This window comes from Canis lupus, chromosome 3, assembly GCF_003254725.2.
Source record: "Canis lupus dingo isolate Sandy chromosome 3, ASM325472v2, whole genome shotgun sequence".
Classification (NCBI taxonomy): Eukaryota; Metazoa; Chordata; class Mammalia; order Carnivora; family Canidae; genus Canis; species Canis lupus.
Window position 1 is genome coordinate 14640698 of NC_064245.1, and position 27424 is coordinate 14668121.

The following is a 27424-nucleotide window of genomic DNA, read 5'->3' on the forward strand; positions in this document are numbered from 1 at the left end:
GAGGCAGATTTGAACCAGGCTTAGCAGTGGAGCCAGTCAGTCAGAAGTCTGATCTTCTAAATCAGATTAGGGGCACGTAAACGAAAGAGAGCTCACAGCCTTCTCTAAATTCTCAGCAGCCCTCTCATCTCTGCATTTGAATTCCAACCGTATTTAAGCGCACATTTGAAAATAAACGATTTGAAAAGAGATTTTTTTTTTTTAAAACACACGCACATATACCCAACTTTTTCAAAACAAGTGAGGGTCAAGACAAAGTAGCCTAGCATTTGCTGTTTGGATTCAGAAGCAAGCAGGGTGCTTCTGTTCCCTGTTGCCACTTAAGCTCCAACCATGAACCAGTGAAAGAGCAGCAGTGCCATCCACCAGCCAGGCCCTTGCATCAGCTTTCAAATGGCTCCGAGGGGCAGAAGCTATTTCACAGCCCTTATCCTCTCTGTAAAAATGGCTAGTTCCTGAACCAGAGGTGATTTTAGGACACATTTTATTTGACCATCTTTTCTGGGGGTTTTTTGTTTGATGTTTTTGTTTTTCATGAGGTCTAAGGACAGGGCTTGGTCCGCTGTAATCCTGAGCATGTGGTCACAGTTTCAAGACCTTTCCACAATCTGTTGGTTTTGACTTTACAGAAAACCCTGTGAGGCCTACAAATTTTTATCTCGAAACTTGTGTTGTACTGTCCCGGGTGAAAGTATCCTTTGTCACCTATTTTCCCCGTCGGGTTACTTGGGAACAGCAACCTCGCTGCCTCTGATGTGGCTTCTATCAAGGTTAGCCTGGAGCCAGGCCTTCTGGCCCTTTCGCTTGGGAAGCCATCTGAAAGCAGAACTTCCCACGGGACCAAAGCCTGAGATGGGATAATCTATAAAGCCACTCTCTGGAAAGTGCACTTCCTGCCTGCTGGCAAGGAGATTAAGCCAAAGGTTTTGATACTGATATATAGTCCTAATCTTTTAAGAGCTTTCAAGCACTAGCAGGACAGTTATAAGGAATTTTCTTAAATCATTAGGAAGAGGGAGATTTGCAGGGCCCTTAGGGCCTGCTGATGTGGGGTTGGCTCCGGGCAGCTGCCCCTCCTGACCACAGGTACCCTAGTGCACCTGCCCACACCTGCCCTGGGGCTTTCTGTAAGGTTTATTTACATTCGCATTGAATGGAATTGAAACATTTCTTTACAGGCGTCTACAAATGATTATTTTTGAATAATTGGGAGTTAAGACAGCCGACAGTTGTGTATGTGCTTGGGTTTTGTGTCATTTGTGTTTGCGATCAGAGACCTTTCCCTTCCTTTCTTCATATCCCCCCAACCCCCCCACCCCCACCCCCAGGAGCTATTGTTCCCCTTGCTCCAGCTGCCTTCTGGTTTCAGAGTATCTCTGAGTCCCTCCTCTTCTTCCTCTTGCCCTCAATCTCCTTCTCTCTCTCTCTCTCTCTCTCTCTCTCTCTCTCTCTCTCTCCTTTTTCTTCCATTATTTATCCCCCCCTATCTCGTCTCTTTCTTCCCTCTTTTTACTTTCCTTCCTGGCTTTCATCAGAATTCCTAGGAGTGCCAGTAGCCATTTTTTAAATGCCTGTTGTTGACATTGCCTAGCCTGGAGGCCATTTCTCTCCAAATGTCTGTTACTTTGCAGTCACTTTTACAGTTTCATGCAAAATGCATAACATTAAGCTACCACGGCAAGGCACAACTAAATGCGATTAAAAACTGCCCTGTAGAAAACGAATCCTGAAAAGCACAGGACTACCTTGCAAGAGAGGAAGCAAAAAAAAATCAAGACCAGGTAAATGCTCATTCTGCAGAAAAACATGTGCCGAGTCAGCAGAAGGACGGGGTGGGGGAGAAAGATCTTCTCAGTATAACATTATAAAGAATCTCCGATCGTTTTCAAAAATGAAATTTGACAAGTTAACACTAAGTCGTCTGGGGCAAAACTAAACATGCATAAAAGGGCTGCATATTGGGGAGAATTCTAATATTTCAAAGTTTTGTTTTTAATAGAAGCAAAAATAGATAAAAATAACGTGAATCCTCTTAAATAAGAAACTGTGCCCATAATTTTATTATTATCATTATCACCACTAATAATTATAGACAGTTTCTTTGTACCAGGCATTGTACTAAGAGCTCTCTGTGTCTTATTTAATTTAGACCTCTTTATAACTATGAAACGTAAATGTTTTAGAGAACTGTTTTACTTTTTAAGAGAAAAATACTCTGTCTTAACTGGTATACATCTGTCCCCTTAACCTCAAGTATTATCTCAGAATCCTTTATTTTTTATTTTTATTTATTTTATTTATTTATTTTTTCTCTCTCAGAATCCTTTAATGTCTCAATGGAGGGTTCTTATTATTAAGGTTAATATGAGAAGAACCAAGGCCTTAAGTAACCTGGGTAAAATCTGATAGAACAAGAACCGAGTAAGACCCGGAGATACGATTCAATGGTCAAGGGTCTCTGTGACTTGCCAAGGTGCTGTGAGAATTTCAGTATTCTAGATTTGGGGCTGAAACGTAGTTTTTCTCTGTCTGAAAAAAAATAAAGGAATACTGACACAGAGAAAATATTTCGCCACTTTGTGTGCCTTTATTCAATCTCTAGCTCATATCGAATATATTTTCCCTAGGTTAGAAGTATAGCTCTGAGAGGAGTTCATTTTGCAGGGCATTTTAGTGAATGAACCAAGCAAGTTGTGCACCAAAGCCATCTTTAGCATAAAAAATAAATCACAGGCAACCTAGACATATTCCAAACACAATTGTACACTGTGCTATGTGAGACTATATTTGCTCACAGAAGAGCTATAGTCAATAGTAAACTATAACAATTATGTCTCATAGCAAGTATCAATCTTAGTGCTTACACTTTGCCAGAGGTTACATATCAAGACCTTAAAGGAAAAGCAAAATTGTAATCAAGATTAGCTCTTTGGGGTGGAAAACCTGAATGCTTCCTCTAGGAAATAATAGGTAAGGTGATCGTATGCCCTGGTTTGCTTGGTCACTTTCATTTTATGCTTCTCCTGGCATAAGAGTCAACAGCTGCTTCCTTGCAATTCTTTTCTTTTTTCCATTCTTTTCTTTCTTTCTTTCTTTCTTTCTTTCTTTCTTTCTTTCTTGCACTCTTAAGATATTCTCTCACTCTAGAAAGTAACTGAAATAATATTAATTTTAGAACAAATATGGGGAAGGAACATATATTACATATTTGTTGTGATCAAAACAATATAGGTGTCCAACAGATCTGTTTTCTATCATGTGAATGGGGCTGACAGTGACTACTTTGGCAGGGCCCCTAAATACCATTCACAGACCAGGGCGGGATGCAGCTGGATGCATGAGGAACCCAGCCACACAATACGCACCCCCTGACACCTATCACTTTGGGTTTTTGTTCCCATTCAGAACAGGTCCAATGAATAGGGCACTTGTTATTTTGGTTTGACAGTCAATGGACGATGCTCTAAATATGTAAGGTACTCCTATTGATTCTTTAGATCTTTAGATTTTCCTAAATATATCAAAGCTAGGAAGTAGATACTTCTTTGGAAAAATCTAGTTAATTTTCTGTTGTGATATGTGATCGTAAAATAGGTGAATAGGAAAGAATCACTGTATTTCAAGTTTGCAGTTATTGATGTTTTGTGGACTATTTAAAATATAATAAGATTTTTAAAAATTATATTAGAGCCATTAGAAAAAGTTGTATGATATAAATCTCACATGTTCTTAGATTTACAGTTATAGCTCTTTTTTATGGGTAAATTTTTTTTTTTACATCTTCAAAAGAAACCTTAATAATGCATTAAAAAAAAAAAAAACCAACCAACCAGTGTCACTACGAAGCCTTTGGATGATTAACTACCCTATGATATTTCTTTCATCCAAGCTGGTTTATAAAGGAAAGCAAAAACGACAATAAAAGAAATGTACCAATTTATTCTCTACTAATAAAGTATTGAACATTAGTGAAAAAAGTGTGAAATATTGGAATGCAACACAGAGCAATTCCATTACCCATTGCAGTTTTGGGTCGTATACTGTATATAAAGAGTAATTACTTCATTGGTTGGGGACCACAGTGGAGGAATATAGGATTTGATGAAAGAGATTTTAAAATAAAAATTTTATCCCCAAGCATTTGCTTTTCAAAACTTTGTCAACATTACAGACCATCTTATTTTGGTTTTTGGTGTTTGGGGGTGAGGGGCTGGGTAATGGAGTGGGAATACAAAAGAAATAGAAAATTAGGAGTTAGCAAATTTTAAAAATTCCTCAGCTAGTAATCCTACATCAGCACATTGTTTTTAAAGTCTCTACTAAAAATAGTTCTTGTAGATGCCGTCAGTGACACATCTTAAGAAGATCCTGTATTTAATATTCGCACACTGCATTATTGACATTACATCTGGTGGTTTCTAACACATCTTTCACTTCCTCCTGTTGAATCAAGTTTTCAAATTTTATTATCTTGCTGATTGTGGTGGCTACAATGTAAGTTTCTGAATGTTTTCAAGTCTTTTGTTTTTGTTGATCACACAGGGATTCTGGGTGGGAATGAAAAGCTTCCTGGGTAGGATGATAAGGTAACATGGTATGTTATGGAGAGAATAGGGTCTGGAGTTGGCCTGTCATAGTCCTAATCTAAGCTGTCACTTTTCTCGGATCCTCCGTTTCTTCTTCTGTAGAGTGCAAAAAAATAACTATGTTGTAGGATGATCGTGAAGACCAAAAGAGCATGTGAAACGCATGTTATAAAGCTCAATGCGTATCTGTTTATATTCTGCTACTTTCTGAAAAAAAATTTAGATAGGTATAAAAATACAAAAAATACATTAAGAAAAAAACAGACAAACCACCTAATATGATCAACCTAATATGATCAACGAGTGCCAATTCCTTAATTTCTTCTACTCATGTTCCTTCAGTTGATGATATTGGAGAAATTCAGGGAAATAGTCTGGTTACAAAAGTAAAACATGTTAACTGCAAAGAATTATTATTATAGGAAGATATGAAGAAGAAAATAAACTTTCATTACCTTTAATATTTTGACACCTTCACTTCATCTTTTCTCTAGCCTACCCAGTTCAAAAAAACGTTTGGATTATATTCTATCTCACATTTACGTTTTCCCCCTGCCTCCTGTCTCCATCCCAGTTTCTGTTAGATCATAAGTATTTTTCTTGTTATTACTCTCTTTAAATAGTATTTTGCGGGCAGCCCCGGTGGCGCAGCAGTTTAGCGCTGCCTGCAGCCCAGGGTGTGATCCTGGAGACCCTGGATCGAGTCCCATGTTGGGCTCTCTGCATGGAGCCTGCTTCTCCCTCTGCCTGTGTCTCTGCCTCTCTCTCTGTGTGTGTCTCTATGAATACATAAATAAAATCATAAAAAAATATTTTGCAATTTCATAATAGTCTATCATTGTATGTACCATAATTCCACCCAACGTGTCAGTGATTTTTTTTTTTGTTGTTGTTGTTGTTATGAACAAAACTGCAGAGATGTTCTTTCGGATATTAATTGAATATATCAGAAATCCCATCCCTTGATTTGTCGTATTTGTTACAGATTTTTTCCCCACTCACCCTTTTAAATTTAAATTTAAATGAGGAAAAAAATAAATTTAAATGAGGATTTTTGACATCATGAGTTTTTTATATGTAACTCCTGCTATCCATTTTTTTTCCTTCGTGACTTCCTTCACTGCTTGTATGTTTAAAAGTTATTTCCTATTCCAAGATCACTAAATAACCTACCTAAATTTTCTTCTATTTTTATAATTCACCTTTAGCTTTTTGCTCTTTAATTAATCTAGAATGTTTTGGGGCTATGTATGTGAGGTAGATCTGAGGTAGAATTGGGCTATGTCAAGTAGATTTGAGAACCTATTAAGGTAGGATTTAACATAATTTTCTGCAAAGAGTTAATACAAGTACCCAGTATCATACTATTTTCATCTCTATGGTGGATTTGTGATGGTGCTTTATCATAAACAATCTCTTTTTCAATGTTCCTCTTTTATATTTTAATTACTTAAATATCTGGTACAATAAATGCCTTCTCATTATTTCTCTTTTGCAAAAATTTCTTGGCTATGGTACTCAATTTATTCTTCCAAACAAATTTATCAAATTCTCCCCATTTCACTGCATTCCAAACAAATTAGGATTTGCTTGAAAATGCACTAAACCTATATGTTCACCAGAAGAAAAGAATACATCCTTTTAATAATCAGCATTCTGGTGCAGAAACACCATACCTCTATTTTCTTAATGTTGATTATGTACATTTCTTACTATGGTTATGCCTAAGTGATTATAGGTTTTTTTTGTGTGTGTGTGATTTTAGGTTTTATTGCTATTGTGAAAATATTTTTTCACGTGATCCTTTCAAACTGATAAGGCATTATTTTCAATGAGTTTTGATTGTGTAACCAGCCGTTTTCGACTCCAGCTTGATTTATTCTGTATGTAGAAAACATATTTGTTAAGAGTACTTTCCTTCATAGACGTAAATGAATTTAACCAGTGCTCGAGAGAGAAAACACTGAAGGCCATGAGATTAGAACAGACCAGCTTTGTAATTTGGAAAGAACAGAAGCAGCCACTGGATATCCCTTTTTTTTTCCCCTAAAGTGTACGATTGCATAGGTGAAATTAATGCACTTTGTTTTATTGCTAGGGAGGGAAAAAAGACAAGAAATTGATGCATCCATGTCTATAATGACAAGTGAAGGGTGACTAATGGGGACCCTGAGAGTACAGAACTGTTCTGTATACTTTGAGCCTTATGTTCTCATCTACCTCATTGTCTGACGGTCCAACTTGGCATGAGCAAGATGAATAATGTAGACAAGTATCTCCCATGGGACTTCTATTTAAAATGAAGACTCTGAGTGACTTCTACCTAAAGATTGTGTTTGAAACTGGCCTCCATGTCTTCAGTCCCACTGGTGTTCTTGGAGGCTGCATATACACCTGTCATTCACTCGGCCTCAGTTTCTCAGGTGGCAGGATGCCAGGCCCAGCCATGTTCACAGTGCAAAGTGCTTTAGACTTTTCTGAAGTGAAAGTCAGTATGTAAATGTGCAACATGACGACATTATTATTCTAGCTTTCTGGCTGCTTTCAGCAAGCACTGACTGCCACATGAGGTCTCAAGTGTTCTGGCACAGTGCGGAAGTGTTCAAAAGAAGTTAAAGTAATGAAATTGGATCTACATTTCCATAGATATTCAAGCTGGCATGGAGGAATGGAGTCATGGAATCAGGGTTGGATGGTCTCCACCAAACAGCCTAGGCAAGTGCCTGTGGTGCCAGGCTACTAAGCAGAAATTTCAATCGTGAAAGGCCACCACTATTTCTTCCTCTAGGTCTAAAATTACAAAATGTGCACATTTCCCCCAGGCTCACACCATTCTCTGGGTGCTTTATACTCCATCCCACCCACCCATTCCCTGGAGCACACCAGCTTTGCTTAAAATCCAGGACAAGTTTTAAAATGAAGAACTAACTACCAAGAGAGAAAAATGTTTAGTTAGAACCCGAAAATAGTGTATGCTATTGTGTCAAGTATGTGACTATTACACTTAGGAGGTGGGCAAGGCTTACCTTGTATCTGGTCTTCCTAAGCCACTATTTAGGAAGTGTCTACTTAATGAGTGTCAGTTGACCTTGTTTTCCTACCGGCTCCCTCGCCCCATTTTAATTGCTCACAGGTCTTCCAGATTTGGTCATTCAGAGATTTGCCCTCTCCCTAACACCTTTACATCCTTCCCCATGCCCCAACGCTGGCTAAAACGTTTCTGTTCATCAGGGCAATGTCAACACAATCTGAGTCTCCTGCTTTGCAACCACCTTTATTTTGACATAGGTCCACGATGCTGGGGGCCCTTCCTCCTCCATCTCCCTTTATATTCTGAAAATTTCAAGGGTTCTAATCATCCATTTGTATGTAACTACAGAGGCGAAGTTTATTTAAGTTTAAAAATGTGACAGGGACAATTCAAAGAATTCAAGCACTGAAGAATATCTTTACTCACACAGAATCTCTCTTTTTTTCTTAATTGTATTTTAGGACAGTGAAAAAAAGGGATTTATAAATAAAATCTATGCCATCCAGGAGGTCTGTATCAGTGTCCAGAACATCCTAGATGAAGTGGCTTCCTTTGGCGAAAGGATAAAGAAGTGAGTGAGTGATGCTGACATGTGAGCCCTGGCCTTCTGTGGGACAGAGTGTCCGTTTGTTTTTCAGAGGGTGAAATGCCACATTCTTTTTGGCAGGGGATACTCCTTCTGGGTGATCTGTTGCTCAGTTTCTTCATTATTTACTTTGTTTCTGCCAGTCTTTGGTTTTATGAAAGTTCTGTCAATTTCCTTCCTGAAATTTAGAACATATTGGTTGGAAAGAAGTCCTACTTGTAGCTTTGAAGAAATAACACCGTCCTAAATTTTAGCACATTTTCAAGTGAAAGACTTTGTTCTTAAATGGAGTATGAAATCGTGATAGGAAAAAAATAAACCAAGCTAGATGAGAATTTCAGGTAACCAAGACACATCTTCATTTTATTATTGGTTGACTTATACTGTCAAGGAGCTCTAAAAAATTTTTTTAAATAGTATTTTATATAGCTCCCTGCAAAAATATTTTCAAATTTATGTATTTAAATAGTTGAGATCATAGTTACAGATGAAATAAACTAATGCCCTTTTAAAAATTAAAAAAAAGCATTCCCTTTCCTAATCTAAAATAGTTTTGTTGAAAGCCAATGTAAAATTAAGACTGTAAGAATGTTCCTAATATAAGAATTTAGTCTTAATTTTAGGTTATTTGCATTTTACTTGAATTTTATTTACTAGTGAACTTTTAAAAACAACTCTCTATAAATTCAATAAAGTGGTTTTATAAGGATTGACGATCAGTTAAGATATATGAAGGCAAAAAAAAAAAAAAAAGATATATGATGGCCCCATACTACTAAAGTGTGAAAATTGGCCTGTGTAATGATTCCTACAGTCCATTCAAGAAGGGGTGTTGTAGATCCAGTTAAGCCTACATTCCTTGCTTCACGTATTAACTCATTGTTGTTTATTTATATTATTATTCACAAAAGTGTTCTGCAGATTTGAATCCTTGGACATACACATTTGAAAGGAGTAAATTATTAAAACGAAAGGTGTGAGACATTCACCTAGTGCTTTTCATGTTTCAGGGAATAATGCATTTTACTTTGTATACTTTTTAAATACATTTCCACATATGCATTGGTGCTGAGTTTCCACTTTTTTATATCATGTTAGAACAGCCTCCCTCTCACTCCACGTGTATAGCAGGCTTCAGTGTCTGACTTCGGAAGACTGATTCCTACATCTCTTTTATTCTTCCTTTCCATGTTATTTACATTTCTAAGAATGTTCCTTTGTTCCACACACCCTGCCCACTAAAGCATAGTGTACGTCCTAAATAGGGCATTTCCCTTTTGAGTATTGTCCTGTCTCTGAGGTACGCTGTGTGTTGATACCTGATGGAAGTATCCCATTTATACCATAAGTGCTGGGTCAGCTCTGAGGTCAGGCAAATTGATGCCTGCGGGGAAGAGGTTTCTTTTTAACTCCGGGTGGTAGGGGGCGTCAGGTGCTTGCCTGGAGAACATCATAGCCAGTTGAAGTATCTGATCAGATCCTGGCTGTGGACCAGCCTTGGGAAGAACTGAGTTTTGTAGAACAGGTACGGACAAAGGTATAGGTATAGGGTGATGTATAGAACCTGCATAGGATCCAGTGAGTCTTACATGAGCCATCTTTTCTGCACAATTTTTTTGAATATTAAAAAGGAGAAAGTCCCCTGGGGTCACATGAGATAAAATGCATCTACCCAGAAAGCAGATTCAGAAGCAATCATTAAGTACCAAGTGAAAAGCCTCTATAATTACCACATCTTGTTACTAAATAATCATTCCAGAACTTTCTTGAATTGCATCTTTTTTGGGGGAAGATCATAGTCTAGATTTAGTTTTCATGATGCACTGTGGAAATAGAAAAGGGCAGTCTTTTTTTTTTTTTTTTCTGACATTAGCTACACTGGTAAGGATTCCTTGCCATTTATCCTTCCAAGACGAGAAAGAAGAACACAGGGAGCCCTTCAGGGAAGCTGCCCAGAAAAAGGGTTTTCTGACTGAAGAGCCAGTGCCCTTGCACACTGAGGAGTGTTGATGGATGGCTCTGAGCTGAGCCCCAGGAAAGCAAGCAGACCCTCAGCCTTCTGTTCTCTCCACAAATGGGCAGAAGCAAGGGAAGCACAGGTGTCAGTGAGGGAAGGAAGGCATGATCCTTTACAGGTGACAGTTAAACAGGGTGCTCACTCTGGCCATGGGAGGAAAAAGACAAAGAGGAAAGCCAGACCCCAAGAGTTACTGAAAACAAGATGAGACTGATCTAATTTTGACTCTTTTACTAGAAAACACATGTTTAGAAAACACTGGACCTTAAATGGACACAAAAGGCAAGCTATTGGCCCACAGAGCTAAATATTCACTCCTAAGTGTTATGCTGAAGCGAAATATAGGAAGAAGACCCCTTAATCATCCTTTAGTGGATCAAAATCTGCCCTGGATAACTCCCCCCGCCCCACCCAGGTGCACATAACATATGTTACCAGGAAATGAGAGAACATTAAAAATAGTCATATATCCATATCACATGGAATTTCATATTTTCTTGAAGTGTCTTTGTGGCCCTTGTCACTGCAATAGACTCCTAGAGTTGATTAGCTCTAAAAACATCATTTTGGTCCAATAAACATCACTACCAGTCCCTCTTGTTACAATAGAAGTTGTCCTCACTTTTCAAGTGGGAAGTTGAGGCATAGAAAGGTTGATTCATCTTAAGTCACAGAGGAGAATCTAGGCTTTGAATGCAGATCACATACTTCCTCTGCTCTTTTTTCATTAAACGATGAAGGGTCCCCCAGTGGTATGTGTTAGATGCTCCTGAGAGGCTGGTTGTTGAGCCAACTGTACGCCCACACATGGTGACATGGTTATATACCCGACACTGATGACTCCATGCAATGGTTCTGTTTTATTATTTTGCCACTCTCTCTCTCTCTTAAAAACTATGAGATTCACTACAGATTATCTACACAAAAGCTGCTAAATCATTACAGTCTTTTCATGTCCCATTTCCCTGATTTTTGGCACCTATTTTTACCTTTTCTGTCTTTTTTTTGTTGTTGTTCCACTACATTCCTTCCCATCTTCTTAGTACTGTCTTTTTGGTAACCCCTTCCCCCATTTTTGTTCATTGATCCCTTTTTTTGGCTCTTTGTTCTGATGTTTTCTCACTGTCAACACATAGTCTTGCAGCCTTCCCCAACCCTCTACATTATCCATCATCAGCAGTATGGGAACACTGCAGACCCATCAGCCAGGCCCTGCTATGACCCATTGTGCCAGCTTACACTCCATTTTCACAGTCTTTCCAACATATGTACTGCGCGTGCTCTCCTTTGCCAGAAATAACCCAGAGAGAATAGTAGTCCATACTGACTTTATTTCTTAATTATCTCTGTATTTCTGGGAAAGGCAATGATGGCAGGTAAATTTTTACAAGGCTAACTACCCTGTTCCCCTTCCTGACTTCTAGATCCATTGAAACATAACTGAAGTGAAAAGTGAGTATTCCTCAAAGGAATTCTAAACCTGAGAGGATTTACACAACAGTGTGAGCGTTAACTCTACAGACAATTGCTGACATTTTATTTCCAGTGTCTGCAATCCAGTGTGAGTTGAAAAAAGAATGAATGGTAGGCCCAGGGGCATTCTCCTCTATGAAAATCTGGAGAAAACAAGATTGGCTACTAGTTTTAGAAGTAGAAAAACACACATACACACAAAGAGGTAGAAAAACACATTTAAAAAAAATTTTTTTTTTTGAGCCACATAAGGAGTCACCCAACTAGTGCAACTTCAGACCGTAAAGTCCCCTGGGACAATCTGGAAGGGTTGGAAGCCAGACCTTTCACATGGGCCCTGCTTTCATGAAACAGCACACTGACTAACCTGTGTCCTCTGACAGGCTACTACAATTGCCTTCTATTCCAGAGAGAAATGCAGTCTTACTAGATCCCTCGTCCAGAGTCTGAGTCAGAATCACTTTATTTTAATCTTTGTTTGAAAAGAGTATATGAAGTGCTCAGATTGCTGACGTGTTACTTTCTCATTCAGTACTTTCAACTGGACAGTCCCATTCTTAAGCTGGCTGGCCATTGTAGCCCTCTGTGTGTTCACAGTCATCCTGTACTTCATTCCACTGAGATACATTGTCCTTGTCTGGGGTAAGTAAAGCCTTTTTTTTTTTTTTTTTTTTAAACTGTCTTAGATACTAGGAACGAACTATTTTTAAGGGATGAGTTATACTGTCAGTAGTTCCCTATATTTATGATCATGAAGCTACTCCATGATGAAAAGAGACAGGTCAGTTAAAAATCACAACAGTATAAAGATTTAGGTCTACCTACAAAATGCATTTTTCTTATCTGGCACCATAGGCTCCATCATACTGTAAACATGTAGTTGTGCAGATTCTTCATATATCAAAGTGTAGCTTTGTCTAGATATCATTCTGATTTATTTTTACCACTTATACGTAAACAGAGGCATTTCGATCCGTATGGTGCATTTAGGACAATATGCTTTTGTGCTGTGGTACTTTATCTTGTAGAAGCGTCCGTAAACATGGGACTATATATGGCCGCCTATTTAAGAGGTCACCTTTAGGATGCAGGAAGAGGGTCCTTGGCACTGACAGGTTGCTTAGGAATAAGAAATCTGCTTTATGTGTACTAAACAAAAGTGCTTCTGCAAAAACCCACTTTAAAGGTGATATTTTTCCAGTCCTAATTTTTAATGCAGTAATGCTGCAATGCCAACAGTTCCTGTGGCCCTAGATTCCACTTAGGTGATAGTTTCAGCATTCTGCATTGTTTTCGGGTTCCTCTTCCTTATCTGAGAAAATTTGTGCTTTGAAGAAAATGGTCAGTGTCTACAATGGACTAATTTATAAAACTACATTAATGATATACATATATATACAAGACCAGCTAGAAGTAGGATTCTTTACTTAACCACCGGCCTGCACACACATAAGATTGCTAAACATACACAAAATGCAAAGAACCAAACTGGGTGTTAATTCCAGAAAACATATGTTTACACTAAAAGCAAAAAGGTCAGAAGGAATGTTTTATTATTTTAAGACTTTAAGAGAGATGTGTGAATAAAGTGACAGAGGGGTCTGAGGTCCCCACACCCTACAGTTTTAAGATTCCTATTTCTCTGTTCTTTTTGGCCTATGTTGTCATGTCCTGAGTAAGCCCTCTTACCCTTTATCATCACTCCCCTTACCTTTATAGCTCGGGGAGGGAGGAATAATGATTATTTTTTCCCTTCTTATAATTTGAACAGTTTCAAATAAGATAGTACTTTCACTTGTTTAGTTAAACAAGGACGGAGGCATTTCTTCCCTCGGTGTATTCAAACCCTCAACTTTCATTCCTTCTTTTGATGTATAAAACAGATGCTTTTTATTGAAGGAATTCGGGGTAAGGCAATAGGTGTGCCACTTTATTATCTCTAACCTTCCTAGGGTCAGATCTGCTGTCTCCATTGTGATAGTTGATGAATTTCTGGGTTTTTTTCCCCCAGCGTTCTTAGAAACTGGAACCCATGGCAGACATCTGGCTCTGTAACCTGGGGTGGCCTCACTGGCTCTGTCTTAAATGTAATTCTTAGAGAATGTGCCCGGGCCTCTTGTTTCACCAAAAGAAATAAAACAAGAACAGTATTTCTTCAGTGCTATGTGATTGCTGAAATATTAACTAGAAATTTAAGACATGGGTCTCACATGGGGAGACGGACCAAAATCAAGAATGCAAAAGATGTTTATTCTGCTGGCTTCCTGAAGAAGAGCCAAGATGTTCTAACTTATGGTCCAGTCTTTACGAGCCTGTTGACTTCATATAAAGCTGTTAATTTATTTTTTCATATGTGAATATGCTTGGTCATATATTAAGTGCAATATAAATTTCAAAGAGTAGACCTATCCCATTGAAATCCTACCTTATATCATACAATGTGTAGAATAGATGCTTCTGGTTTTATATATTGTTTCAACACCTCTATCTCATTAAAGTTTTTGTTTCTATAATAGCTCCAATTTCATCTATATGTACCCCTCAGTCACATTTGCTCTTCAGGTAGTGCAGAGGATTAACTGTTGAATAATTTAGTATGGGTAGATATGGCTCATCTGTAATGGTTCTTGGCTGTTCTATTCCAAAAGTGATCCAAGTAAGTCAATCACAGCATCTTTTGCAAGCATTAAATTTAAATTTTGTGTAATTTAAAAGGAAAATTGCTTCCTGAAAATCTCAATGCCAGAGATGTAGAAACGGAAACATTTTCTTCCCCCATGGTGAGAACTTTTAAGATCTACTCTCTTAGCAACTTTCAGATATGCAATACAGTATTGTTAACTGTAGTCCTCATGCTATAAATTACATCCCTGTCACTTATTTAGTAACTGAAAATTTGTATCCCTTCACCCATTTCACCCATCTTCCCACTTGCTGCCTCGGGTAACTAAACATACACAAAATGCGAAGTCTGGATCTATGAGTTTGGCTTATTTATTTGACTCATTTCACTTAGCATAATGCTTTCAAGGCCCACCTCCATTGTTGCAAATGGCAAAATTTCCTTAATTTTTATGGTTAATAGTCCACTGTATATACATAGACAATATTTCCTTTATCCATTCATCTGTCAGTGGACACTTAGGTTGTTTCCGTGTCTTGGCTATTATATAAACAGGGCTGCAGTGAACATGTGCCAGGAGGGTGTATTTATCTTCTTGAGTTAGTGTTTTTGTTTTCTTTGGATAAATGTCCAGAAGTAGAATTGCAGGAATGTAGGGCAGTACCACTTTTCTTTCTTTCAGGACTATACATACTGTATTCCGTGGTGCAGCAGTTTACACTTCCACCAACAGTGAATGAGGGTTTCTGTTTCTCCACACTTGTGGAGAAATGCCTGCCAACACTTTGTTATTCCTTGTCTTTTTGGTAATAGCCATTCTAACAGTTGTGAGGTGATATCTCAAGGTGTTTTTGAATTGCATTTCCCTGATAGTGATATTGAGCATCTTTTCACATACTAGTTGGCTATCTGTAGGTCTTACTTGGAAAAATGTCAATTTAGATCCTCTCCTTTGCCTATTTTTTTAATTGGATTGTGTTTTTGTTTTTGCTACTGAGTTGTATTAGTTCTTGATATATTTTGGCTATTAGCCCCATAGCAGAGTTAAGATTTGCAAATGTCTTCTCCCATGCGATAGGTTGCCTTTTTGTTTTATTGGTAGTTTGCTTTGCTGTGCAGAAGCTTTTTAGTAGGATATAGTCTGATTTATTTTTACTTTTGTTGATTTTGCTTCTTGGGTCAAATCTGAAATGTTTCCAAGACTGATGTCAAGGAGCTTACTGCCTTTATTTTCTTCTTGGAGTTTTATGGCTTCCAGTCTTAAATACAAATCTCTAATCCATTTTGAGTTAATTTTTGCACATAAGATAGTCTGGTTTCATTCTTTTGCATGTGGTTGTCCAGTTTTCTAACACCATTTATGAGACTGTCCTTCCTCCACTGTGTATTCTTGCCTACTCTGTCATAAATTTCTTGATCACATATGTGTGGGTTTATTTCTGCACTTTCTATTCTGTTCCATTGATCCATTTGTTTTTATGCCAATATCATATTGTTTTGACTACTATGGCTTTGTAATCAGAGAGCATGATGCCTCCAGCTTTGTCTTTCTCAAGATTGCTTTGGCTATTTGGGGTCTTTTGTGTTTCCATACCAATTTTAGGTTTGTTCTACTTCTGTGAAAAAATGCCATTGAAATTTTGATAAGGATTGCATTAAATCTGTACATTACTTTTGGGTAGCCTCAACATTTTAACACTGTTCTTCCAATCCATGAACATGGACTATCTTTCCATTTATGTAGGTTGTCTTCAATTTCTTTCATTAATGTCTTAGAGTTTTCAGTATACAAGTCTTTCAGTTCATTAAACTTATTCATGGGTATTTTATTCTTTTTGATGCAACTGTGAATGGAATTATTCTTAATTTCTCTTTCTGATAGTTCTTTGTTAGTATATACAAACAAAACAGATTTTTAACTGATTTTTGTATCCTGGGTTTGCAAGTTGGTTCCCGTACACAGAATGCATAGACTGAAGAAAGAGGCAGACCATCTCAGAGTGGTAGGTGGTATATTTTATATACAAGGGAATTGACTTATGAGGCTTCTCCGGAGTGGCCACAGGCAAGTAAATCTCCACCCTTGCTCACTAGAATCTTAAAATTTTACATAGAGGAGTTAGCTGGGCTCAGTCTCATATACAGTCCACATGGTCTCAGTAACACCTTACTTTATCAAGGCTACGTCTTTGGAGCAGTTCCCACTGTGAGTACATTTCATTGAAATGTAGAATGTACATTTCAAAAACCAAAGTGGGTGAGGAACCTCTAATTGTGAGTTCAGCAACCAAGTCAACCGTAGGTCATATCCTCTTCATTATATCTTCCCCATAATCCTGCAGCTTCATTGAATTCACTTATTAGGTTTTTTGTTTTTTGGTGGAATCTTTAGTCTTCTATATATATCATGATGTCATTTGCACATACTGAGTTTTTCTTTGCAATTTGGGTATTTTTATTTTTCTTGGCTGATTACTCTGGCTAGGACTCCCACTAGTCTGTTGAATAAAAGTGGTGAGAGTGGACTTTATCTTGTTTCTGAACTTAGGGGAAAAAGCTTTTAGTTTTTCATCACTATGTTAGCTATGGATTGTCATATATGGCCGTTTGTTATATTGATGTACGTTTCCTCTGTATCCACTTTGTGGAAAGTTTTTATCATCAATGGATGTTGAATTTTGTCAAATGCTGTTCTGCATCTATTGAGATGATCATCTGATTTTTATCCTTCATTTTCTTAACATAGCATATGACACTGATTGGTTTGCAGATGTTGTACTGTCCTTGTATCCCTGGAATAAATCCAAATTAATTGTGGTAAATAAGACTTTTAATTATTCAATGCAGATTGCTAATATTTTGTTGATTTTTTTCCCATCTCTGTTCATCAGGAATATTGGGCTGTATTTTCTTTTTGTGTGTGTGTGGGGTTCTCTTCTAGTTTTTGGAAGATTAAGAAATATTCTATTCTTTGAATGTTTGGTAGAATTCAACAGTGAAACTGGTCCTGTTTGTGGGAAGGTTTTTGATTACTGATTCAGCTGCCTTCCCAGTAATCAGTCTGAATAGAAATTTTGTTTCTTCATGATTCAGTCTTAGAAGATTATATGTATCTAGTGTGTAGTCTTATGATCCTTTATACTTCTGTGGTTTCAGGTTTAACATAGCCTCTTTCAGTTCTGATTTTATATGGTTCTTCCTTTTTTTCTTGGCAAGTCTAGCTAAAGGCTTGCCATTTTACTCATTTTTTCAGAGAACCAGCTTCCTTCTATAACTTTGGGTTTTGTTTGTTGGTCCGTGAGGTATAAAATTAGGTTGAGATTTTTCTTTTTTTATTGAGGTAGGCATTTATTGCTATGAACTTCCCTCATAGAATTGCTTTGGTTGTATCCACATACATTTTGGTATGTTGTATTTGTTTTCATTTTCCTCAAGGCATTCTTTTATTTCTTCATTGAGTCATTGGTTCAGTAGCATGTTATTTGATCTCCCCATACTAGTGAATTTTCCAATTTTCTTCTTGTAATTGATTTTTGTATGCTTTTTATTGGAGTTTGATTTGCCAACATATAGTAGAACGTCCAATGCTCATCCCGTCAAGTACCCCCCTCAGTGCCTGGCACCCAGTCACCCAATGCCCCTGCCCACCTCCCCATGTAATTGATTTCTGTATTCATACCATGGTGGTTGAAAAAGATGCATATGATTTCAGTCTTCTTTATTAAGACCTGTTTTGTGGCTTAACACATGAGCTGTCCTGGAGAATGTTGCATGTGCACTTGGAAGAACGTGTATTCTTCTGCTTTTGGATGGGATGTTCTATTGATGTCCATTAGGTTCATGTGGTCAAACATGTCATTTAAGGCTGACGTTTCCTTATTGGTTTTCTGCCTGGATGATCTAGGTATTGATGTGAGGTATTAAAGTACTCTAGTGGGGATTCCCGGGTGGCTCAGCAGTTTAGCACCTGCCTTCGGCCCAGGGTGTGATCCTGGAGACCTGGGATCGAGTTCCCCATCGGGCTCCCTGCATGGAGCCTGCTTCTCCTTCTGCCTGTGTCTCTGCCTCTCTCTCTCTTTTTCTCTGTGTCTCTCATGAATAAATAAAATCTTAAAAAAAAAAAAAAGATTTTCAAAAAAAAGTACAGTACTGTAATACTATATTGCTATTTCTTCTTTTATATCTGTCAATATTTGCTTTAGAAGTTCAGGAGCTCCTATGTTGGCTGTATAAATATTTTAAAATGTTATATCCTCTTGTTGGGTTAACCCCTTTTTCATTATGTAATATCCTTCGTAGTTTATTTATTCATTCATTCATTCATTCACTTATTTATTTATGATAGTCGCAGAGACATAGGCAGAGGGAGAAGCAGGCTCCATGCACCGAGAGCCCGATGTGGGACTCGATTCCGGGTCTCCAGGATCGCGCCCTGGGCCAAAGGCAGGCGCCAAACCGCCGTGCCCCCCCAAGGATCCCCCTTCGTAGTCTCTTATTATTGTTTTAAAATGTTCTGTCTGATGTAAGCATAGCTACCCCAGCTTTCTTTTGGTTTTCATTTGCATGGAATATGTTTTTTCCATTCCTTCACTTTCACAGTCTGTGTCTTTATATCTGAAGTGCATCTCTTCTAGGCAGCATACATATAAATGGGTCTTGCTTTTTATCCATTCAGCCATTTGATATGTTTTGACTGGAGAATTTATCTCATTTGCAGTTAATTACTGCATAGGTATGTACCTATTGGCATTGTGTTGTTTTCTGTCTTGTAGTCCCTCTGTTCTTTTTTTCTTTTGCTGTCTTCCTTTGTGATTTGATGGCTTTCCTTTGTAGTATGCTTTGATTGCTTTATTATCTTTTGTGTATCTAGTTTTAGGTTTTTGCCTTATAGTTATCATGAGGCTTACATATTACAACTTACAACAGTCTATTCTGTTGGCAACAGTGGAAGGTTGGATGCATTCTTAAGCTCTATATTTTAACTCTCCACCCACATGTTCTGTTTCTGATGTTACATTTAACATCTTTTAATCTTGTATATTCCTTAACTAATTATTATAGTTACATTTTTGTAACGTTTGTCTTTTAACCTTCATGCTAACTTTATAGGTGATTAATCTACTACCCTTACTATATATTTACCATTACCAATGAGACCTATAATGTTTTCTTAACTAATTATAATTAGCATCCTCCCTTTTTCAGCTTAATGTAGTCCCTTCCTTTAACATTTCTTGTAAGGCCAGTTTCATGGTGATGAACTCCTTTAACTTTTGTGCCACTCTTTCTGGCTTGCAGTTTTTGTTGAAAAATGTGCTTATGGCATTATGGGGGTTCCCTTGTACTTACCTGGTTGTTTTGCTATTTTTAAGATTCTTTTTTTTTTTTTTTTGGTCATCTTTCCCTTTTGATTTTTTAACCATAATGTGTCTTGGTGTGGGTCTTTTTACCTCCTTTTTTGGAACTTTCTGGTCTTCCTGGCTTTGCATGTATTTCCTTCCACAGGTTAGGAAGGTTTTCAGTCCCCTTTTACACCTCTTTCTGGGACCCCTATAATGTGAATGTTAATATGGTTAGTTTTGCCCCATGTCCCTTAAGTAGTCTTTAGTTTCATTTTTTTTTTTTTTCCTTTCTGCTGTTCTGCTTGGCTGAATTCCACTGCCAGATCTTTGAGTTCAATAGTCCTGTTTCATCTAGTCTCCTGTTGAACCCTTCTAACATATTTTTCAGTTCAGTGACTGGATTCTTCAGCTCTGTGACTTTTATTTGGTACTTCCTTGTATTTTCTGTCTCTCTGTTGAAGCTCTCACTGTGGTCTGTTCTTCTGAGTTTGGTAAGCATCAGTATGACCACACTTTGAACTCTTTAACAGGTAAATTAGTTACCTATTTCATTAAGGTTTTTTCCAGAGATTTTCTTTTTTTCTTCCTTCTGGAACGCATCCCTCTGTTTCTTCATTTGCCTCAAGTCTGTGTTGGTTTCTATGCATTAGATAAAATAACCCTTCTCCCATTTTTGAAGACCTGGCTTTGCTTAGGAGTTGAACATTATTGTTCAACCCTGCCTTAGCTCTTGGTTGTCTAACCTGTGTGATTGTCTGAATAACCTATTTTAATAGCTCCCAATAGTTGATGGTATGCCAAGACCAGTCATTATCTAGGTTTAGGCTGGATAAAAACCAAACCCATAGACAGCAGCTCCTAAAGAATGCAAATATATATAGTCCTATAGGACTACAAGTGTAAGCCCCACTGGTCACTAGACTCTGGGAGACAGTAGCTAAAATTGGGGCTCCAGATGAGTAGGTAAGTAAATTCCTTTCAAGGAGATGCCAGTGTACTGTAGCAATAACACAAAGATGGCTTCCTGCAGCATACATGTCCTCAGAGCACTTTTCTAAGCCTCTAGATATATTTCCAACTTGAAGTATGCTGTGCAGGCCTGAAGCTCTAGGAAAATCAGATAGGTCTCTTTCACTGATAGACTATGAATGTATTTTAGCTGGATGTCTGTGCACTGCCTTGGGGGGTGGTAGCCTGCCTCTCTAATGGTTACAGTCCTGTGGGACTCAGAAATACAAGCCTCGTGCTTACCAGTGCTGGGAGATCAAAGGGTATTCCCTCAGTGGCAGCTGTAAAAACCAGGGCACCAGATATACATAAAACCTCCCCTCTGAGAGATACTGCTGCTCTGAAGCATGGCACAGTGTCTACTCTCCAAGGTTTCTGGAGTTTACAGTCAGTCCCTTATATGTTTAATTAGAAGCCCACCCCTCAGGCAGCAACTATGATGATAAGCTTTGTCTGTGACCAAGACTGAACATCTGAGTCTGTTGCCTCTAGCTATGTCCTCAGGGTGGTAGCTGTTTGAGAACTCTGTTTTCTTTGCTTATAGTCCTGTGGGATCTGTGAACATGAGCCCCATGGGCCATCACAGTCAGGTGATACACAGTGTCCTGCTACAAAAGTCAAGGGTGTCAAACAAGAATAGAAGCTCCTTCCTGGGAGATGCAACATATAAGCTATAGTGAGGCAGAGAGTGTAGAGTGCATCCATTGGACTCTGTTCCACGAGAACTCCATAAACTCTCAGAAGTGGGCCAGCAGAGGGTTGCACAGCAGCCCAAAGCTCCTCTATAAATAAATAGGCTTCTTCTCAGAAAGACTGGGGGTCTCTTTCAGTCTGCTGTCTGATACAGTGTACTGGGGACGGTGGTCTGCCAAGAATGGTCTGATTGTTAGCATCCCATATAATTCAGTAATGGAAGCAACACTGGCCTACTGAGCCCAACAATCAAGAGGTGTTCCCCTTACTGGCAGCCACATAAACCAAGGCACCAGATGTATGTAAAAACTCCCCTCCAGGAAATGTTGGTGCTCTGAAGCATGGCAGAGAGAGAATGTGAGGATGATGACTCCCAGTCAGGGGCGGGTGGGTAAAAATGGCACCCATCAGCTCTACAAGGCAAACAGGATACGAATATGTCACCCACCAGTAAGAAAGTATCCCAGCAGGCCCCTAACCCTCCAGCTGAAGTTTTAAAGTTATGTGAAAGAGATTTATTTGCTTAAAGTCTGGGTGCTTTTCTAAAGGCTGCTTCTATGCTGCACCCTGGGGCAAGTGAATCTGCACAGGAGCCTTTTGAGCCATTTCTCAGTTCACTACAGTTCCTTATATCTCATGGTTTTCAAAGCCAGATGTGTTGGGGGCTCATCTCTCAGGTACAGGACTTAAAAACTGGGGTGCTTGATATAGGGTACAACCTGTTGCTCCTCAGAGAGAGAAGCTCCATGTTTGTGAGTTATGTCATGATTGTCGGTTGCCTTGCTGGGCTAGGGTTTACAATGAGATTTTGTCTCAGCTTCTCCTCCCCACTTCCATTTGGCGTTTTTCTCCTTTACCCAATGTGAAGAAGTTGCTCAGCTAGTTTTCATGTCTTTCTCAGAGGGAACTGTTCCATATGTAGCTGTAGATTTGGTATGTTCATGGGAGGAGGGGAGTTCAAGATCTTCCTACACTGCCCTATTGAGCCACCTCCTAGATGTAAAACCAGACATAGAACTGGGGCACCATACATGTGTAAAAGCTTCCGTAGCGGAGATACTGACACTCTGTGGAGTGAGGCAAAGGGAATGTGTGGAGATAGCATCCAAAAGCTGGAGCAAGGCAGAGGGAAAGTGCAAAGATGGGACCTCCAGTCTCTGGCTCCAGAGAGCACCACAGCCGTCCTTTGAATGTGTGTCTCCTCAGATGCCTGCCTACCCCTTGGACTGATGCCCCAACACAAGTAAACGAGCCTCTCCCAAAGTTCAGGCACCCCTCAATTACCTGCTTCCATGTGGGGCCCTGAGGTGACTCCAAGCATGCCAGCCCTTTAAGGGCTATTTCCTCAGATCACTATAGCCTCGTTGGTCTCATAGTAGAAGTGAGCCACATTGGTTTTCAAAGGTAGATGTTTTGGAGGGTCATCATCTCACAGGTGCGTGTGTTAAAAGCTGGGGGGTGCCTGATGTGGGGTTCAAACCTTTCACTCCTCAAGAAGAAACTACTACAGCTTTTAAGTTCCTTCCTGACAGCAGGTTGCCACACTGAGGATAAGGTTCATCATGAAATTATGTCCAGGCCTCTCCTACCTGCTTCAAAGTGAGTCTTCTCTCAGCACCAGATATGTAGGAAGAGAGTTTAGGGTCCTCTTGCTTCATCATCTTTAAAGCTATCTATCTATCTATCTATCTATCTATCTATCTATCTATCTATCTATCATCTATCTATCTATCTATCTATCTATCTATCTATCTATCTATCTTTAAAGCCAGTGGTAAACTCTCTCATTTCAGATCATTCTGAGAAAAAGCAAAAAGGACAACTGTCTTCGAAACATTTAGTTCGTATAACATTAACACCTCTTCCCATTAAAACAAAACAAAAACCAGTTAAGGTTTATCTTTTGAAAAAAGGGAAAACCAGTAAATCAGACTTCTTTTGCCTTGCAAAGTTTCACCATAGATGGAACACTAAAGCAAGGCTTCTAAGTAATGTGACACTGAGTGGCAAAGCAAGATACAGCACTGCGCATTCTTGCCAGATGCCTTTTGTTTCCCAAATAAAAAGCCTTTCCTGCTTGGAAGAAGCCACTAAAATAAAAGAGAAAACCAGAGCAACCATTGAGTTGGGATGGAGCTAGGAAGGGGACAAAGGAAAGGAGAGAAAGAAAGAAAACTGGAAGAAGGGAGGGAGAAGGGAGGGAGGAAGGGAAGACGGGAGGAGAAAACAGGGTGTATTGGTTCAGTCAAGACTGAAGAGCAGCTTAATCTAGATCTTCAAATCACTGCAGCATATGGAAAAGTATGTGATTTCTCTGATTCCTACATTTGGAGATTTCACTCATGTTTAACCTGTCACTTTTTCAGGCATCAATAAATTCACAAAAAAGCTTCGGAGTCCATATGCAATTGATAACAACGAACTACTTGACTTCCTTTCCAGAGTCCCTTCAGATGTACAAGTGGTATGTATGTTTCACTATGCCTGCTATTTAATGTAGGATGGCATTGGGTTTTTGCTTTTCATCCGTTTAATTTCAAAGGTTTTAGAAGAACCACTTAAAGTTAAAAAGGCCCTTGGCAGTTTAGCCCACTCGGGGTGTTATGCAAGAAGAACTTTATAGAGAATGGGTAATGTTGAATGAGAGAGGGTTGCATCAAGAACCTACCAGGGCTTGTAGGAGCAATTTTCCTCCAAAGAAGGTTCACTTAGAGTTTGTGAAGGGAAGTCCCCATTACCTGAAGGGAGGAAACAGGAATATAGATGATGAAAGCAAAATCTGCCAGAGAACATTTGAAAAACACTTCTTTGCATAATTTGGAGGAATTAAGTGAGTGTTAAAAATGTACATTTTAGAGACCTTGGTGGGTGAGGTGGGGTGAGGAGTAACTGCTTTTTCAAGACGGGCACACCTCCATCCTTTAAAATACTTGGAGGCTAATGCCTATTAATTATCAATTATTTTCAGAATAAATGAAAAACGTTTTTATCAAAATCTGGAAGCTATGTTCCGGCAATACCTTTCTTCCTTTGTTTCAGTTGAGTTTTTGATTTAGTATCTGACAGGAGAGTGGCCTGGAGAGAGATTAAGCCTAAATTAAACAAACAGTAAATTGCAAGGAACCATTATCCAGCCTTTCAAAATTAAGAGAAAGATGGTTTTTGCTTTAAAGTCCTCGGTTATTGACAGTGAAGAGGCGCCTGTTACCAAAGTTCACATCACCGCTCTCACGTAATTTCTGGCAGGATTTCCCTCCTGATTCTTGCTCTATCATTCTATTGTTTTCTGCATCCCAGCTGCAGTTCTCCTAGAGCTTCCAGGGTGAGCACTCTTCCCACCCCTGCCTCCAAGCAGTCTCTCATTCCTCTGCTTTGCCTGCCTTTGCCAGAAAGTGACCACCTGACCAGTCTTTCTCTGAACTCTGTTTAAACAGGTGCAATACCAAGAACTGAAACCAGATCCTTCCCATAGCCCGTGTAAAAGGAAGAAAAACAATCTTGGCTAGCCAGCTCCCAGCACTGAGGAGACCAGCATCTGTTCAGGAAGATAAAAGAAAAAGCCTTCAGCCTCAGCAGCATTTCCTTTCTTCCTGCTTTTTATTTATTTTGCCTTTTTATCATGATCGAGAGAATTTGTAAATAGTGTACAAAGGCATATGTCTTTGAAAATATACTTCCATTGTACAGACTCCATTTGATAAAGGGTTAGCTGTTGCTGTGTGAAAGCCTTGTTGGCTGTGGATAATAATATAACACACTGAAACAACAAATACAAGAATGGTAACGTTGGGAGATATACACTTCTCTAATTACAAGTGGAAGAACCAGAGTATTACATTAAATGCTCAGCTGTGCTCTGATTAAATCTACATAAAATGTAAATGTCAATTTGATTTTTAAAGTTTTTTTTTTTAATGTGACTATTTTTTATCTGAAAAGTAATCCATTACAGTTTTCTATGTTTTATACATTTCAAAAGGGAAGGGGGGAAATCCCAAAATCTGACTTATGGAACAGATGCATTTCAATTTAACATAGATTCTGACTTCAGATCCTGACTTTATTCCTGTGCAAATTATTGAGCTATGACTTGGCTTATTTTACACTAATGAGAAAAGGTACAGTCACTCCGTCAAGATAATTCTTCCACAGTCTACAAAGAAAACTTCCAACCTTTTATCATTCCTTATCATTCCATCTGAAACCTCAAAATCTCTACAGGACTACAAATAAATACTGCCAGGTTTATACATGATTGCCTATTTGAATTTTTATACCTACCACTACTTTAATTTGTACCAAGTTAGCAAGTTAGTCACCCAGTTCAGTCATCAAAAATAGTAGCAAACTAAATCCGTATTGCTTTTGGTGTCTCTGTGCATCTAAAAATATTTAATACTCAAAAGTATTCTCACGCAGAAAGTATCTGCTTTCTCATTAAATTACTGAAATGCTTTAATGCAGAGTATGATTTTTGTTATTAGTGTGAATTTTAATGTAAAGAATGCTAGTGTGCTAAGTGATATGCCAGTTGTTTCATTACATTCATTTCTAAAAAAACTAATCATTCTTGATAATACGAATGCATGAAACCTATTTTGTAAAAAACAAAAAACAAAAAACAAACCACAACTGCTTATGGGGAAGGGGGAGTTTGCCTTTAAAAAACTGTTTCACTACTTACCATAGAATCTATACTTAAAAATTGCATTCCCAAGACTTATGATAGTTTTTGTACCTAACTCCCTGATAAATCACGGGAGTATACCTCTGGAGAGAGAAATAATTTGGTGAGAATGTTTTACTTCCCTGACTGGGTAGGGGATTAAGCTTGGCTGGAAATGCTGTAGACAATGTTTTGCACTACTTTATTAATAGAGTGGGATAGGGTGAAGGGGGGGAGGGTTATGATGGAAAAACACAGAAAAACCAGAAGCCAGAAATATATATTTCACTCTAAAGGAAGATTCTTTAAAGATAAATTTAATCTCATCGAAGCTAATTTTTAAAGTATTTTTATTTTAAAGCGACGTTGTTAAATACTATTTCTTATTATAGAACTATTTTGATCTGTTTATACACTATGCTTGAAAGAGAATGTCAATTGAATTCCCTTTCTACAGAAAGGCTTTGACCTCAATATGCTCTATTTAGCTCACCATGTTTATAATGACATGCTTATATCCGCATACCATCACTGTTTGTTGCTTGGACATAATACTCCATAAAGTTGATGTTGCCACAGAAAGTTTATTGATGGGATAATTTGTTTGAAATACCTTTTGATTATACCTTGTGTGAGATTTATGTTCCGTGCTGACAGTGTCTACTCAAATGTCTACAAGCCTGATATTGTACAATTTCAGATGTACCTAGTGCATAGTAACCATTAACAGATGCCTAATTTTTGTTTCACTCTACCAACTTTCAGATGTTAAGTTCAGTGGTAATGTTGACTATACATTCACTGCATTAAATAAAAAAAAAATCTTTTCTAAGTATACTCAGTACTCCTTTTTCTTTGCTTCTCTCTCTCTCTCTTTTTGGTGGTTGGTTGTGAGTGCTGGAGGATTGTTTGCATATTCTTATAAATGAAACTTAGTTTGGTTTGGGCAAATAAGGCCTTCCCTAAAACCTTGACCATTGTATGAAACTCACTACCCACCTTCGAAGGAGTGAGCATGCAATGAAGTTGACATAAGAGTAAGAACTATCTTGAGGCATGAAAGGATATTCAGAGGCATCTTCATTGCTTTCAAGACCACCACATTCACAGACTGAAAAACTGTGTCTAATAAAATTTTAACTATTTCTTTCCCCCTCTCACATAGGTACAGTTTTGCCTTTTGAAAGCTGTTTAACTTGATTTAGTTTTGAGGTTTCCACGTATTTCAAATGTCACTCCCAATAGGGGTGAGACTGCTAAATCCAGTAATCTTGTCAACTATTAAATATATTCCTCAGTGTTTTTTGGTGAGTAAATTCACTAAAGGTCATTCACATGGCAAAGTACTATTATTGCTATTAATTGTGGTAATTCCTAAGAAATGCATGTTAAACTTTTT

General features: G+C 38.3%; 1 protein-coding gene across 17 annotated transcripts in view; it reads left to right on the forward strand.

Annotated features, from left to right (window-relative positions):
* The window catches only part of MCTP1 (multiple C2 and transmembrane domain containing 1), a 528482-nt gene extending 501622 nt beyond the window's left edge, over positions 1-26860 (forward strand). For 15 of the 17 annotated variants that reach the window (XM_049108211.1, XM_049108215.1, XM_049108212.1 and 12 more), the window contains 4 exons: positions 8079-8188; positions 12226-12335; positions 23726-23823; positions 24794-26860. In XM_049108211.1, the coding sequence (XP_048964168.1) occupies positions 8079-8188; positions 12226-12335; positions 23726-23823; positions 24794-24865 (390 nt within the window). In that variant the 3' untranslated portion in view covers positions 24866-26860. The remainder of the gene's footprint in view (positions 1-8078; positions 8189-12225; positions 12336-23725; positions 23824-24793) is intronic. The other 2 variants (XM_049108223.1, XM_049108226.1) reach the window with 1 other exon arrangement.
* Positions 26861-27424: the final 564 nt, after the last annotated feature.